Source organism: Amphibalanus amphitrite, unplaced genomic scaffold (assembly GCF_019059575.1).
Source record: "Amphibalanus amphitrite isolate SeventyFive unplaced genomic scaffold, NRLGWU_Aamphi_draft 000554F_arrow, whole genome shotgun sequence".
Lineage (NCBI taxonomy): Eukaryota > Metazoa > Arthropoda > Thecostraca > Balanomorpha > Balanidae > Amphibalanus > Amphibalanus amphitrite.
Window position 1 is genome coordinate 413,809 of NW_024882048.1, and position 17,405 is coordinate 431,213.

General features: G+C 48.3%; 1 protein-coding gene across 1 annotated transcript in view; it reads left to right on the forward strand.

Moving 5' to 3' along the window:
• Positions 1 to 17,405, forward strand: part of LOC122393799 (high affinity cGMP-specific 3',5'-cyclic phosphodiesterase 9A-like) — a 62,471-nt gene that overhangs the window by 39,207 nt on the left and 5,859 nt on the right. The window contains exons 6-8 of the mRNA XM_043390178.1: positions 6,280 to 6,394; positions 8,000 to 8,237; positions 13,351 to 13,473. Coding sequence (XP_043246113.1) covers positions 6,280 to 6,394; positions 8,000 to 8,237; positions 13,351 to 13,473 — 476 coding nt within the window. The remainder of the gene's footprint in view (positions 1 to 6,279; positions 6,395 to 7,999; positions 8,238 to 13,350; positions 13,474 to 17,405) is intronic.

The window sequence follows — 17,405 nt, forward strand, 5'->3', positions numbered from 1 at the left end:
TATAAGGAAAGGAGTAAAATAAAAGGTGTTATCAGAATCGGTGACGTGAGCCCGTCGGTCGGTCGGATACTCAGATAGGGCATGTTGACTACCGACTATCAAACGGGAGCATTATGACACGCTCTATCACCGTGAAAGATGCAGCAGTTGGCAGCGGCACGCCCGAAACACGTGAAACGCTTATACCAGTATATTAAATTTAGTGACCGTGACCACGCTATATCCGAAGCATGTACCGAAGCAACTATATACACCAATGTTATGTCATCACCTGCAGCGTCGACAGGTTCGTGCGCCAGCTCGGTGACCTAATATGTAGTCTGAAGAGCCAGTTAGGCATCAAAACATGCGATTGAAATTTCAATTCATCTTATTTACGCTATATATTACTCTGATATGATTTGTATTCCTCGTATCTCAATTCTCATTCTATTTCATACCCTGGGTGATTCTGGTTGGAATGTGAAAACGTGATTTCACAGACTTGTGAAAAAGAAACCGTCAAAGTTGAAATTCTGCTAATCACTTAGGCACACATTTTTGACACCTCTTATTCCGAACTCTACCCCCCTGCCCCACACTCCCGAGCCTCAGAGCCTCTCGTCGCGACTCTGAGCGGCTGCCGTTTGCTCAGTACTTGTGTCGCTGTTGACACCACCTGGGCTGCCACTCGACCCCCCCCCCGCTGCCCCCTCCCCCGCTGCCCCTCCCCCCAGTCGGCCTGTTATTGTCCTCCCGGGGCGCGGCGATGGCGCATTGTGCGGCCGTGACGTCAGAGGCCGCTGCGCGGCCAGATTGAAGCCGTACGGGGCTCGCCTCTGGGGCTTCGCTAGATCCCGATCGAGGGGGGCACGAGTGCGCACCAGCGCCCGGGGGGCCGGGGGGGGCGAGGTCAGTGGGGAGGGTCCGAAAGGGTTCGGACAGTGTCGCTCAGGTGGTGGGGAGGTGTTTCTAAAGATATGGGTCGCTGACTGGTTACCAGCAGGGGAATCGCTGGCCCTAAATGGAAGAGAATGTGTTTATTGCCCATAAACTGAGGATTCTTGGAATTCACGGCACTAAAGAAAAGCCAACAAGTTGGTAGCACAGAATGGAGAGCTATTGTTTCAAATCACAAATATTGGGAAAAGGTAATCGTGGGTGATATGTAGGCATTCGATTAGATCCATCTTTCAAATAATGAAAATAATGAAAGATGCCTTTGGTATATTTCTGCATAGTCTGCTGGAGAGGCCAGTATCGAAATGCTGATCATCGAAATGATGAATAAGTAGCTAGATCTACCACACAAGAAGGTGATCTCCGTTACCTTCAACCTATAATATTTAATAACCATGCCTATCATGTGCATGAGTTTAGCGCGGCTTGTCCAAGAACGGTAAAGGCATACCTTTTCATCAATTGTCGCACCGCTTATCGGCTCGTTTTTCCGTCGAGTCTACATTCTTAAGCCGCTGATGCATCCTTCCATCTCCGTCTATCCGTTAACCCGCGCCCCGTAGGGGGGGGGGGCCGAAACGGCCCCCCCTGTCCTTTTCGGTCGATATCTCCTAAACGGCTGGAGATATCGCCACCAAACTTTCAGGACCCCTCCGGGCATCAATTTTACACATTGTGACCAAAAATTTTCCAGAGGCTATGATAGGTTCGCCACAAATGACGTCAGAGTGACGTCATGTTCTGCCATTTTCGACCGAAAAAAGAGCTTCGCGAGGAGAGCTGTCAGGCCTACAGCTTTGAAGATACAGAAAAATGATAAAGACATAAAGGTGTAGAATTGACAGGGCTACAAAACTGCTATCTCGAATTTCTGAAATTTTTGAGTTTTGACCCCCAAAAATCAAAAAAGCATTTTTTTTATATATTCGCCAAAAATCCAAAAAGTTTTTTGAGTTTCGAAAAAACCGGAATATATGTGATAGTGCCTACCGTCTTCTATCTACATACCAAATTTCAGATCGATACCTCGTTTTTTGGCCAAGTTATAGCGAAAAAACTGTTCAAAAATGATGACGTCAAATTTTCAAACTCAATTTTTGGCAATTCTAGAACTCGTAGAGCAAAACGAAGACCACCATTAGACTCCCCGTGACGAGCTGCATCGAATCGATACCCATTTTATGCAAAAATATCAACTTTGAAATTTGACCTAATTTGACCTGACCTTGACCTGACCTTCACAAAAACGTGACCTAGGCTGGCCCCAAAGGCTGCCTAACCCACATAATCGCATTTGTCATGTAAAATGGACCATAAAACATGTATCACACGACACATTCATATTGTGACCCCCGGTGACCTGACCTCGCTGTGACCTGACCTGGTATCAGTGACCTCAGATAGCAAAGTATGTGTTTGACGAACAATGTACCATCGATGGTTTTCAATAAATTACCAATTTACTCGCTTTCACAGCACATTTCTTGAATTGCCTGTGAACGGTGAAAATCTGACCTTTGACCTGACCTGTGACGTCATCGGTTTGACCTAGGTCAATGAAATTTGGTCACAAGGTAGTTCCCGGGTGGGGCTATCGAACGCCGTTTGAATTTTGAAAATCGGCCGGTAACTTTCCGAGATCTTAGGGGGGGGCCGAAACGGCCCCCCCCCCTACGGGTGGTAGGGTCCGCCGGTAGCCCTACGGGGCGCGGGTTAAGTGTGTCCATCCGTTTAGCGTATCGAGTGTCGACCCTTCCGTCCGTCCGCCTACCCGTCCGTATAAAATTCCGTTCATGAGCGGGCCCGTTGGCGGTCGGCTGCATGCGGAGCCCGGTGCCGGGTGTAGCGCATGATCCACGCCAGGTCACCTTGAGACAGAGAGAGAGAGAGAGAGAGAGCCGTGCCGCGGGAGACGGGTGCCGAGAGCGGCCCGTACTCGACACCCGCCCCGGCCACTCTCCAAGGTCCTGGCGGCCACTGCCGGCCGTGCCAGACCTGTAATGGCCGCACCATGTGCGAGCTGCGGCCCCGGTCCGCTGCCCGTCTGCGGTGGCACGAGATTAGACGGATTATTGGGTGAATTCGCCGTAGCAATTGTAAACACGATAGGTTGTAATAGTATTTTGTAGGATATTCTCGCCGAAAAGATGAAAATCAAACATGTTGCGGTGCACACGAATTCCGTCGTGAAAAGGAAAAAAATTGGCACTTAGCACTAGATTTGTGACTTATACTTAATATGGAGTTACGTAAGTGTGTGCCAGACAATGCATTGCTATCTCATCCCAGTTTTTCCCTCCACGCCATGTTGCCTGTAACAAATCAAATCAAGTAATTATGTTTGGTAGTCTCGCTCACGGGAACTGCAACATGTAGCTATCTAAAAACAGCCATCGAACGAATGATAACGAAATTAATGGTCCATAGTGTATCTCCTCTCTCTCTCTCTCTCTCTCTCTCTCTCTCTCTCTCTCTCTCTCTCTCTCTCTCTCTCTCTCTCTCTCTCTCTCTCTCCTCTCTCTCGCACTATATCTCTCTCTCTCTCTCTTTCTCTCTCTTTCTCTCTCTTTCTTCTCCACTAAACAACTGTCATCTGACAGACTAACAAATGACAACACAATCCGTCCTGGTCCCTCTGTGAAAGCAATACTAGATAGATATATTTTTACTTGCTAATTTTAGTTTAATTAAAATAACTTCACATGCATCAAGTATCCTCCTCCGCGCACCATTAGATACAGTCAACGTCATTATGTTTTACGTCGGCGAATTCATACATTGCGTTGAATGCGTTTGCATACATTACGACCTTTTGCTGCATATACCAGACCGTTCACTGTGAGATGATGGAAATTGACCGGCAACTTTCTGTCCCACGACTGTTCTGGGAGCAGTCTGGCATTCATGACTAGAAAATATGCTCCATGTAGTCACCTACATACGTAGATGCAGGTCAGGCTGCTGGCTGACGGCGCGAGCCATCCTTGAGGCAACCATATTCCGTTCAAAGGCTGATTCTGGCGTTCATGTGCGTGTATGCGTGCGTCAGCCCTAACAGAAAACGTACATTGCCTTTTCCCCACGACAATAAAAGGTTTAGTAGGTATGGATTTCCTACCGTCATCGTTAGAAGCAAAGACTACCGTTCTACCATTTTGAGATTAGCGTATACCGAGCTCTAACGTCAGGTGGTCAGTCGGCTTACATTTTGTCCAGGAATGTGCTCCATCACATTGATTTTTATCTAAACTGGTAATTATTCTGGCAGTATAGAAGTGCGACTTGTATAGCAGAAGCTACCAGTTGACCGCTTAACTTACGAACCACCGGCGTGGTGAAACCGGTGAGGTGAATCTTAGGAGACATCTTCTTGTGCAAAGCAGCACAAGACATTCAAGAAAGTGTGAAACCGTGTCACGAACCAATACTGAAAATAGATGATTGACTATAAAGTGTTGTAGCCAAGGGACGTTTTTTTTTTCTTTTTACCATACTGCTACATAAAAAACATTACAAAACTTGTATCTTATGTTATTTTTTTTATTGTTATTTAGTTCGCGGCTATAGTTTATGAACAAAAACGTTAGGTACGTTAATCGTTCAATATAAAGCTATCGAATGAAAGAAAAACATCAAAACATATAGAAAAGGAAGGACTACGACGTTCAAGATACCTGCCGATTCCTTCATATTGTTTAAGTCATAAGCTTTCAACAGTTATAATGACCTTAATGACATTCTCGATAATAAGGAGGTATAATAATGGTAATTGCGACGCTCATAAGCGTGGGTGCACTTGCCGTCTAAAGTGGGCAATTAAATACTCATTTCAAGGTAATTCTAGTTTATATTCAAGGTAACCTAGGCAAGCAGACATAAAGATTCTTTCGGTAGACATATCCACTACGGATATACCTCAGTTTTTATGTATGGAGTATCTGCCTCGGTCACCTTGGCTAAGGCCCAGAAGGGTAACTTCTGATCAACCAGGGACAGGAAACTGTAGGTAACTGGTTTCGATAGATGTAATTGTCGGCTTTGTTGAGTTGCTTGCTTGTCATAAGTTGCTACAGGTTCACTCCGAGACTATATACTCTGATTATATATTTATAGTATCGTACAGGTGTATCGTACCTGTGCCCAATTTACCGTTATGACGACATCGCTGACTGAATGGCCGATTATTCAGCATCCAGCGCTGTTTCTCAAGCGCTGAGCGCATGCCCGTTCAATGGTTAATTAAAGGTCGCTATGTTCCGCTCGGGTTTGGCGGCGATCTCGCAAACAACAAGTATACGTCATTAACTTGGCCAAAATCTAGGTATTTATTTCAGTGGTAGAAAGAGTCGGAACCATTTGGTCACCACTGGTTTGCGAATGGTTGACCAAGTGGTGACTGGTAACTCGCCAGCCTTCTATGTATTTTATATCAATGCTGTCCGATATTTGTGCCACAATCACGGAAAAGTAAGAACATATACTACAACTGCACTAACTACAACTGCATAATAAAGTACGGTACAGCAATTCATCGGCATTTGGTGGGTGAAGTGACGCAAACTATGCTGTAATACAAGCGGCGGCCGTCACCAAGGCAGATGTGATGACCAGCGCTGAGCCCGCCGTACTCACACTCCTGCACTACAGGAGGGCGAGGCAGGGGGGAGTGGCTGTGCACGAGCGAAGAGCGGGGTGGGCACATCTCCCCTCCCTCCCTTCCGTGCACGGGGAGGAGAGGGGGGAGGCACGGTGGTTAGCTAACCTCGATAACCAGGATGTGCCCTGGGCCCAGCATGCCCGGTTCATGGACGGCAATTAGCTACGTAATATTCATGCTCGTCTGGTATGAACTGGACAGGGGCGGAACATTTGCATGCTCACGAAACCGGTTTTTGTGAGAGGATTAGTGTAAATCGTTAGGGCGCCGTCAGTTTGAGTGAGGAGGGTGTTACCTTGTCGTAAACGCTCATTCGGAAGCTGCCACTGTTTCGGACGCCTGACTGGGGCTCTACATAGATAGATAGTGAGTGAGTGAGTGAGTGAGTGAGTGAGTGAGTGAGTGAGTGAGTGAGTGAGTGAGTGAGTGAGTGAGTGAGTAAGTGACAGAGAGAGACAGAGAGAGGGGAGTACACGCATCTATTTATTTGTATTTTTATTACTATTTAGTTTCACGTATTTTTTAAATTTTTACAAGTATTTTCAAGTATTTTTCATTTAAAGTATTTTAACGGCTTCCACCACTGTCTGCTGTCTTTCAGTAGGTATGGTGCTGTCTGACCGTATACCCATTGGCATCTGAACTAACCTGACCTGACCTGACCTGACCTGCCCTGTCCTCAGGTCACCGGCCGCCGCCCGTGGTGCACAGTCGGTGTCAGGACATCATGAAGTCACGATACAGGCCGCTCCACGAGTCGGAACTCAACGACGTCTTGCGAAAGTTCAGCCTGATACGGTGAGATGGCTGAAGTAGCAGAACTGTACCTAATCATGATGGAATGGAGGGGTAGGATAGCGGATAAATCGTGTATTTCAATTGTCGACAGTCGACACTGTATGCTGCTGGAAAGGTTTAACTGAGCTGGTGAAACATGAGTTCAACCTTTGGCACATTATGCACGCCAGTGACATTTACTCTATGCACTACCGCATCATTAATTTACCTCACTGCGTACATGAGCGGCGTTTTGGGCGTCACCGTATGTCAGCGGCCTATTTAGGGCTGCATATGTTCATGCATAAATGAGAGCACCTAAATTGAGCATGCATGCTTGGTCTACTGGAATCATTCCATTTTGCAGTTCATTGATCGTTTCTATTTCAGGCACGCACTGCCTAGAACTTGTGAAACTTGTGAACGTGAGGTCCCTCACCCCCCCCCTTCTCTCTCTCTCTCTCTCTCTCTCTCTCTCTCTCTCTCTCTCTCTCTCTCTCTCTCTCTCTCTCTCTCTCTCTCTCTCTCTCTCTCTCTCTCTCTCTCTCTCTCTCTCTCTCTCTCTCTCTCTCTCTCTCTCTCTCTCTCTCTCTCTCTCTCTCTCTCTCTTCTCTCTCTCTCTCTCTCTCTCTCTTCTCTCTCTCTCTCTCTCTCTCTCTCTCTCTCTCTCTCTCTCTCTCTCTCTTTCTCCTTTCGCACTTCTGAGCTTTTGTTTGCTTAACTCTCAAGTCTTTGGCTTTAGGTATGCCTCAGGCCAGGCTTTGTTAGCATTTCTCACAGATAGCCGATCCGTTTATTGATACAATTCTGTTTTAGCAGATCGACTAAGTTAGCTCACTACCGAGGTGTGCCTCTGTGATATAAGCCATATATCTTGAGCCATGGTAGGTAAAGTATATTTCATCCTGTAGACATAGGCGTATGAGGTTTATCGTATCATGAAGTCAGTACGTAATGGTAATCCTGGTAAACCCGCTTTACGTTGGTTGGAAAACGTCTGGTCTACCTATCTAAAACATCTCCTGGATCTTTGTAAATCGTGTGGGGCATTGGATGATATGCTTGGTATGTACTAACTATAGCGGGCGTGCAGTAGGTGTCTTCCATGCTGCCATGCCAATACTTAAAGTGACTGTCCCATGTCCCATCTTCTCAAACATGACATGTCGTGTTTGAGTTACCTACGTATGTTACGTCTAATTTTAGACTAATGTCTTTATATTAATGGTATCATATTTGGTATAAAATAATAGCTAAGTTGAGTGTGAAACGTCAAAGATGGATTTATTTTACTGACTATGAATTTAAGTGAAAGCGGTGAACGACTACATCTTACCAAGAATATCCTGTAATGCAAATCAGTAAAAACAATGAGATTTACAATACTTTCCGTCTGAGTGAGAAAAAGGGCAGTGCCAGTTTTGACCTTTGACCTCACCGCTGCCTCGTGCCGTCTTCTCTCAGAGAAGCCCTCTATAATGCCCCATCCCCTCTCAGAGGGGATGGGGCCCACCCCTGTTACCCCTCCTCACAGGAAGACCGACCGACCCGACCTGTGACCTCTGTGACCCTCCCCGTCTCCTCAGGAAGGCAGACATCCCTGACCTATGACCTCTTTGACCTCAGGGAGGCCGATGTCAGTGAGGAGGTACGTCAGCAGCTACGGACGCCGACGTTCGACAGCTGGCAGTGGTCGCAGGAGGAGATGCTCCTCCTGCTGCAGCAGATGTTTGTCGACCTGGACCTGACCGGCCGCTTCTCCGTCGATCTGGACACCCTACGGCGCTTCCTGCTGCGCGTCTTCGAGAACTACAACGTGGTGCCGTTCCACAACTTCCGACACGGCTTCTGCGTCACGCAGATGGTGAGTGCCGACTGCGAGTGGCAGTGGGAGTGTGCCGAGTGGGAGTGAGAGTGCCAGGAGTGTAACGAAGGATGAGGATGTCACCCGGAGAGTGTGCGGACCTCCGTGAGCGACCCTGCATGCGTGCAGGCTCAGATGTGGTGGGTGGTGGTCTGGGGATGCATGAAGGATGAAGGAGAGCTGTCGAAGTTGGCAAATCGATAATTTTCGAGTCGTAAAAGCTTCGTTTAAAGTTTGATCAGATTAAAGCGCGTTGTCTCTCGGACCTTTCAACAAAGATTACATACCATCATTTACAGCGAGTGACGCGTGCAATCTTGTCTGCCCCGTTGCCAGTTCCTGAACTTGGAATCCCATCCCATCTAGGGATAAACCTACCCTGAGTAAAATTCATCAACTTGGTAAATGCGGGGATATGCCTCGAAACCTAAATATACCTATCTAATATACCTCGGCATAAAATGTGAATGTTAGTGCATTGGCATTGTTAGCACTAAAGGCAATTAAAGTTTTTCATTCTCTAGTCGCTTTTTAAGGATTAATTGAAACTTGCAGCTCGTTTTTCTCTTCCGGTTGAGTGCACGTTTGAAGTTTCAAAAGGGTTTGTAAACAAGGCAAGTAAACCCACCGTTTTTCAGAGGGCTTGGGCATGTTCTGACGTTAACATGTGCAGCAGGATGTTATTGATCCCAGATTATTTTTGAATCCTACCTCTTGGTAAAGCCCAGCATTTCTGTTAAAATTGTGTTGTGGCCTTCGAGCCAATATGATTCTTAGGTGAATTTTACTGATGCACGGCTAGCTAGTTCTACCGAAATCTCCACTTCGAAAATTACTCAGATGTCCATCGATAACTTGCTACGATCTTGATGTTGCTGCACTTCTCACAATGACATAGGACGGATTGACGTGGCAGCGGCCTATTATACTTCCCGCCCTACTATACGTGTGTGATTGAGACTGCATGCATAGACATAGTTTTCATCCACTTCGTTCGGAAGGCGGTTGGGTCGTGTGCCTTGCTCTTTCCGCCCTGCTCCGTGCCGCCGCTGACACAGAGGTCAGAGGTCGCCGACCAGGGGTCACCTGTCGCCGGGTCAGACGGTGATCAGGGCACGTCTCAGCCGGATGATGGGTGGGAGGCGGCCCGGAGACCGGCTTAGGGTGGCTTTTCTATGACGCCCGCCGAACTGACGCGACCGCGGCGGACCTGCCAGCCGGCCGGGACATGGGTGCCGCGCCCCAGAATCGTAACGAGCCCAGTCACCTGAGTGTGTTGACCTGCCGGCACGTTAGCAGCTGGAGATTGGATTGTGAGGATGTCGGAGAGAGGTTGCTGACCTGTCGAGGCCACGGTGAGAGGCCGTCTGTCGGCTGAAAGTAATAAAAGGATTAATAAAATGCAAGCCACTCCCACAAGTCAATTGCACTGTCATTTCGCCAGCAACATGGGTTGTGCCAAGCGTGTTTTACATATATTATTATTTATTCATTATTTCTGGCGGTGTATAGAGTGATTTGCCTCCGGGCTCCCCTTAGGTAATGGGCGAAAACCGGTTTGCGAAATTATCAATTAATTAAATAAAAGTGTTATTATGTATCGTTCGAGCCACCTGTGAGATATAAAGACCAGATAACAAAACGTTACACATTGGGTGATGCAAGCTACCGTATACTGGCCGTGGCGTGCCCAGTCACAGATAGCATCCTTGCCGCCACCGATAGGGGTGAGATCTCAATGCGATGCCTCATAGACCTCAGCAAATGTTTTGACGTCATTGACCATGAACTCCTTGTCAAAAAGCTCCAAATCTACGGTATTGAGACCTCCTGGTTTTCCGCTTATCTTCAGGGACACACGCAGAGTGTATCCCTGAAAGACAAAACCGGCCGTAAGATAACCTCTCGACCGCTCCCAAACACCGTAGGAGTTTTCCAGGGTTCGGCTCTGGGTCCCCTCCTCTTCACTATATTCTCCAACGACCTCTCACTATTTGCCGGAGACGCCACCGCTTATCAGTACGCAGACGACACCCAGATATTGGTGAGCGGCCCACGCAACGACATCAGGAGTCTCATCTCGCGCATGGAGGCATCGCTAGAGTCACTTAACGCATGGTTCTGCGCACACGCCCTGAAAGTCAACGCTTCTAAAACTCAACTGATGGTATTCGGTAGCCGACAAAACCTACGTAACCTGCCTCGCTTCAAAATCTCTTTCCGTGACGCTGAGCTCCTGCCGTGCGCGCAGGTGGGAAACCTAGGTGTTGTATTCGACGGCGCTCTCACCTGGGAAGCACACGTGGCCGAGCTGAGCCGTCGCTGCACGGGCGTACTGATCGGCCTCTCCCACGCACGACACTGCCTCCCAGACGGTATCCTCAAAACGATCGTGACTGCACTCGTCATCTCGCGCGTCCAGTACTGCCTCACTGTATATGGAAACGGCTCCCAGAAAAACTTCGACCGACTCCAAAAAATTCTAAACTTTGCAGCACGGGTCATATTCGGCCGCCGGAAATTCGATCACGTCTCTGGCCTCCGCGATTCACTCGGATGGATGCCTCCGAAAGCTATGGCCGATGTTAAAACCATGGTAACTGCGCAGAAAATAATAAGCAACGGCGAGCCCGAAGCACTAGCTGCCATCTTCACGAATAACAGTGACGCGCGAGAGAGATCCACACGACAGGACCACCTTTTCCACCTTCCACGCTCGCGGCTCGAGACTGGCAAGCGACGGTTCGCCTACCGGGCCGCGGCGCTACTCAACAGTCTGCCTCCCGGTGTCATCGAACAGCGCCCCGCCCAATTCGCCCGTGCGGCCAAGGCTGCAGTCTGTCCGGCGATGACGACCGCCCGACGATGACCCGTGTCAGGGGAAGGAGGTGCGACATCCGTGTGCGGTGTGCTGTCTTGAATCGTCCGTTTGTATATAGAGAGAGAGAGCGAATGTCCAGCGATTGAATTTGTATGCCTGTGTTTCTTGTCCCCGCATGTTTTTGTTTGTGCCCGACTCAGACTCTGGACTGTAATCGCCACGCCCCGCGTGGATTGTCCATGAAGGTAATACAATACAATACAATGGCGTGCCCTGCGGCAACGTCTCACACTGGTGCAACAAGGCTGGAAACAATGCAACGAGATCCGTCTCCGGCCTGTCGTCAGTGTCCGTTCCAATAAATTTTAACAAGCCGATATATGCCTTTATTATACACCGCACATCTACAAGCACGGTATGTGCTTTCAAAGGTATCATAGCATAGATAGGTGGAAAGGTGCAGCATATGACTTGGTGAGTCCATGCCCAAAATCGGCACCGAGACCGATGCAGGCTGCAGCCTCTGCAGTCGCAGTGGGGTCCATTCGGCTAATGGTTTTCCGATTATATAAGCCCGACTGTCACTGTGGCAGACCGCAGACCTGGGCCGAGTTGCCCAGTTCGCTGCGTTTCCCCGTGACCGTCGACCAGCTCTGTAATACCGATCCGCAGCTATCGGGACAGGTCTGTCCGTTCAGCTCAGACCGAACGAACAGTGAACAGTGACTCTGATGGAAGACAGCTGCTCCGCGCTGTCGTCATAGTCGGGGCGATGCATGTAAGGTATTTGGGCTGGGCCTGCGTCATCCAGCAAGAGACTTCCAAAAGTACATTGCCTGGCGTTTTGACTGTCACGGTGAACGTTCGAAATGCCGTGCGCCCCACTAGATCGTTTGTGTTTAGCACACCCGTCCAATATTTCCTCCCATCATCCTCTCCATTTGTTTTATTTTCACCGCCCTCACAATACCTCCATCTATCCGCCCCACCGTCCAAGGCCCACTGCACTCTCCTTGTTCACGCACAGCCACCCCCGTCAACTTTATCTCCCCACGCACTCCTGTAACTCGGCCCTACCGTCCATTCAGTCGGCTGCGCAGAGAGCGGGGGTGAACCACTGATTGGCCAGAAGACGGCCGCCGGTGACGACGGCGTACCAGTGTCGGCTTACAACTGCTGATGAGGCTCGAGTGTCCGATGACGAATTGCAGAATCGTGTTCGGGTCGCGCGGGGTCGCGGAGCAGTGGCACGGGTAGTTATTGAACGGGTTTTTACGGGAAGATCATTTGTCCTTAGAATAGGGGAGACGGTAATGAAGTAGGTATGCGAATTTTGATGTGCCATTGTATAGAGATCTTGTACGCGGTGGAATGATATGCGATGACGGCCGCCGGCCGCCCTCCAGTGCTCTTTGGTGACCCATCCCTCGCTGGTGCCCTGTGGTGACCGCTCCCTCTCTGGTGCCCTGTGGTGATGCTGGTGACGTGTCCCGTCGGTCGCCCAGAGTCCATTTACGGGTCACAGCGACCGCTGTCAGCCTGCGTGTCGTCTAGCGATGGATGGTGGACCGTGATAGGTCACCAGCGGCGGCCATATGGACTCTGTTGTATGTCTGTGTGCCTGTCTGTCTATGTGTCCGTATGCCTGTCCCTGTCTGCCTGTGTGTCTATGTATCTGTCTGTCTGTCTGTCTGTCTTTCTGTCTGCGTACTCGCGCTTGGTCATCTAATAGGATTTCCGTGAAACTCATGTGGCATGACTTCCCAAAGTTCGTGACATCTACCAGTACATATGTAACCTGCATATGCAGACTCGAACAAACGACCTCCGTCCTCCAGATGCATTGGGTAGGGTCACCAGAGTAGCTACTCCCAGATAAGCAATTTATTGGACCAGGGGAGCAATTGCCCGATACACAATTACTCCTTTTTGCTGCAATCAAGCGATTATTCACTTTGGTCTCTCTTGCCCCAAAACGATTGCCTTTATTCCTTCGCGGAAAACGAATACATTTGGCGCCAAAAAAGCGTTGCGATATATTGCATCAAGAAACATCGAATCGATGTACATAGGTTGTTACACTTCGCATTCATCCAAGCGTAAACGCAAATGTCGCTGGTCTTCATTTAGGGATGGGTTTTATTTTCTCCAGAAACAAATAATACGAGATTCTGTGTCCATTGTGCACGGTTGTCTAAGAAGATATCTAGTCCATCTTTTCACACCACTGTGAGTTGTGTAACCTATCCTGGACGTTTTACCAGCTTAACCTTGCCGTTTTCTTTGCCTCAGATGTACTCGCTGGTCTGGGCGTGTGACCTGATGGTGCGGATCGACCCGCTGGACGTGTTCATCCTCCTCATCTCCTGCATCTGCCACGACCTGGACCACCCCGGCTACAACAACATCTACCAGGTCAGTTACAAGTTAGTAGTAGAGACAGGTTACAACGTCTACCAGGTCAGTCAGAGATGGGAAACACATCTACCAGGTTAGTCGGGGTGGATACCTACAACATCTATAGGTACCGGGTCAGTTAGAGATGGGTGCAACATCTACCGGATCAGTTAGAGTCTGGCAACAACATCTACTAGGTCAGTTAGAGATGGATATGACGGATACACCAGGTCAGTTCGAGACGGGCAGCACATCTACCAGGTCAGTTAGAGATGGACGCAGCAGCTACCAGGTCAGTTAGAGACTGGCACAACATCTACTAGGTCACCCAGGGGAACATCTATCAGGTCAGTTAGCCCTGATAGATTAGCCCTGATGTGTTACCCGTCTCTAAATGACCTGCAGGTCTCTTCGTCTCATTTCGTCTCTAAATGACCTGCAGGTCATTTAGAGACGGGTACCACATCTACTAGGTCAGTCGAGATGGACACAACATCAATGACTGATCGGTTCAAGACTGGCAGCACATTTATCAGGTCAGTCAGCGACGCGGGCTGACTGACCTGGTTAGCCAGGAACATCTATTCCAGGTCGGTTAGTGACGGACAGCTCACCTAAAAGTCAGTCAGTCCTTCTCCTCAGCATCTCCAGGCCCCAGCAGCGGCACTGTGTGATCTAGTGACCGTAAACTTATTGCATGTCAGAGGTATCGGGCTGCCACGGCCTATTTCTGAACCTCGCCACCCGTTATCCGTGGCGATATAGAGAACAAATCGCATTTTCCCAGCTCGTTCCCGCGCGAGAGGGTGTCATCTCGTGTTCCCGAGTGGGACAGATTGACAGATATGTGACGGGTAACTGCATATCAGCAGCCGTGATGGGTTCGGCGATTGCATAACTCGTTCCATATGCGTATACGGAATAGGAACTGTCCTACAGGGTAAAATCCTATTTTGTTTTCATTCGGGATGCATCAGGCGCTGAAGGTCACGCCCATAACTTACGACATGGTAAAGGGAGGAAGCGTGAGCTTAGAACAACATACGCTAGTGCTGCTCTACGTCACTAAACCTTTTTTGTAGCGGACATTCATTTTCTCCAAAGATTTTAAATCCATTAGATCGGAGTGTGATTGGATAATTAAAATTATCCGGCATCTCCGGAGTCCGGACTCCAATCATTAATCATACCCCACAAACACTGTAAACGTACATATAACAACACAAACACTGTAAAAGCTGTCGTAAGCTTTCGTATGCCCAGTGCCGCCCATCTGTTGCGTCCGTCGTCCCAGGTGAAATGCGCGGCGGTGTCACAGTCACCGTCGCTGTCCATTCGCGTATCTGGGTTTTTGTCGCTGTTTGCCCGTATGGCCGCAATGGCTGGCCTGTTTTCGTCCGGCCGACTGAAAGCGATCCCGTGTCAGCGCTGGCGACGCCGCCGGAGCGCCGCAGGGAGTCGAACTGCCAGCGGCGCGGGCTCCCCACCTCAGTGACCCAGGGCAGGGCAGAGCGGCCACTGACCCCACCGGGGTGGTAGGGGGGGGGGGAGCCATGTCACGGACCCATTATCAGTGACCTTTAGACGTCATGCTGCCTACGTTTATTGTGGGTGAATGTTTGGGAAAATGGCCTCCAAAGTCCAGCGGCACTATTTGATCTACTTAGGTACTGACTGACGTTTTCCAATTTTGTCTAGTTTTTTTTTTTTTTTTTAACAAAAAATATGAGCTTTTTTGACAAACATTAGCATTGGTGTGCAAAATTAAAAGCTGCTAAAAGCAGCCTCAGAATGCCTCCCAGCCTCCTCCACCCACGGCCACCTCTCGGTATTTTAGGGTCACCATGCTGAGCCCCGCCCCGGTTTGAGGTCAGCACTACTGCGCGCCGGCCCTCGGTGGTAAGGTCAGTGGCCAGTCGGCGTCACCACCCATTTGGGCCGACCGACGCAGCGCAGAACCGTCACCGACCCGACTAGGTCGGCTTCTCTGGTCGCCAGAAACGTCAACACCGCGCCGCAATCGACTACTTACCGATACACAGCTCTGGGGACGCTGAAATCCGCAATGACTCGCGGTAAAGGCTTAAAAAACATCGATAAAAGTCCGTGAAGAAACGAAAATAAGTACGTCAGTCGGTTTCGAGCTAAGCTTAGGCGCCGGAAATCAATTAATTAACATCGCTTCTCAATGACGTTTCACCGAAGTGCTCAGGTATATTTTATTATTAAAAGGGCTTCATTTTGAAAGGCTTATAAGTGGATTGTATTTATATCACAGACCTCAATATGCACTTGCCGACACATCTATCCGTACTGTAGTTGCGGACATTTGCCGCTCTTTATACGCTATCCACAGGCAGCCTGGTCGAATTACATCGGACTCTGACGTCAACAGGTCGTTTACCTATCGCCGCTATAGGGGAAGCCGGGGGAAGCCCGGGCGCGGGGGATGCCCGGCAACCCCGTTTCCGGCTAAATTATTCACAAAAAAATGCTCAACTGTTTGTCCTTTCAGCGTGGCAGCTGAGGTAACGCCAGCGCAAAAGTTAAAGCTAGCAAAAATTGCATATTGTTAAAGTTATAGAGCAAAAATGATATTTTAAGGGTTTTTAGCTAAAAACTGATATATGATGCACTGTTAATGTTATACCATACATCCCTAATATTTATACAGATGTTATGAAAGGACCGTTTAAGTGTTTGTAGTGAGGGGTAACTAGGCAGGCTGGCTTAAGTATGACATTTTGTTTCGAACATCGCTGTTCTAAAATGAAATTAACACATTGGGGTAACCCCGGGCGAGTGGGCGAGCTTACCCCCAACCGAGAGCAATGCCACTAAACCGCTGTTTTCCATGAGATAATAGGTACTGAGTAGGTTTGGTTTACACCTGGCCAAAATATAAATTTTGAAAATAAACGTGTTAATATAGACAAAGTCTCTTTAGCTTGTCGCTCTATTCCAGTGCCCGTACCTATCAGTTATGGATGAGGGGCGATTGCTTGCAAGGTTTTTACTGTAAAAATATGGGAGAGATCTGCTCCATTTTAACGGTTTTGGGTTATACTATGGGTTATACTATCACTTACTATCAATAAGTGTGATTAAGTTTATGTTTGTATGCTACAAGAACGGCTATGTCACTTGAGGTCAACTATAGGGTCAAACTACGTTTTTGCAGATAACATGATAGAAAATGAAGCTAGAGCTTCAAAAATGATGTTATTGTGTTCTTCATCAGCCGAGTCGAATGGTATGTTATATGATGCATTTAGGTAAACGAAAAAATGAATTTTAAGGAATTTTAAAATACATATTTTTTGTCTATTTTGCATCACGATTTTCATCGACCTGTGCCCTATATGTGGTAGACGCTGGCAAAAATACCTGAAGTGTCATAAACTCCAAGGTGTCCAGAGCTAAACAGTACCTTAATATTTCACTTTCCGTCAATATTTGGGGGACACATAATGGTTTCACCAACTCGTTGTTAAGCGCTGCAGAGGTGGCCGGCGTTACCCCTATGCCGGGCTTACCCCAGAAAAATTTACATTTTTTAAAACTCGAATTACGCAATTTTATACTAATTCCACAAAACCGAGTTTTTGGGAAAACATGGCCAATTAACTTATTTAGCTAACAAGATATCAACATTTTATACAGCACGCAAGGTATGTAATAAAAATGAAAAAGAGCTTATTAGTGCCGGACTTCCCCCGGCTTTCCCTACCACCATTTGTGCGATATTTTTATCCAAATGGCCGAAAAGACGCCGGATTAGCTGACGCAGGCCAAATAGGTACAGTCCCCAGCTAATGTGTCGTGCTAGTTCATCCCCTCCGTAAGTGACAGACATCAACCGGGTCAATAACTGCACAGCATGCCCATCGCATCCGGCCATACACGTTACACATCTCTGGCTGGGGGTTTCTGGTTCTACGGGCACCCAA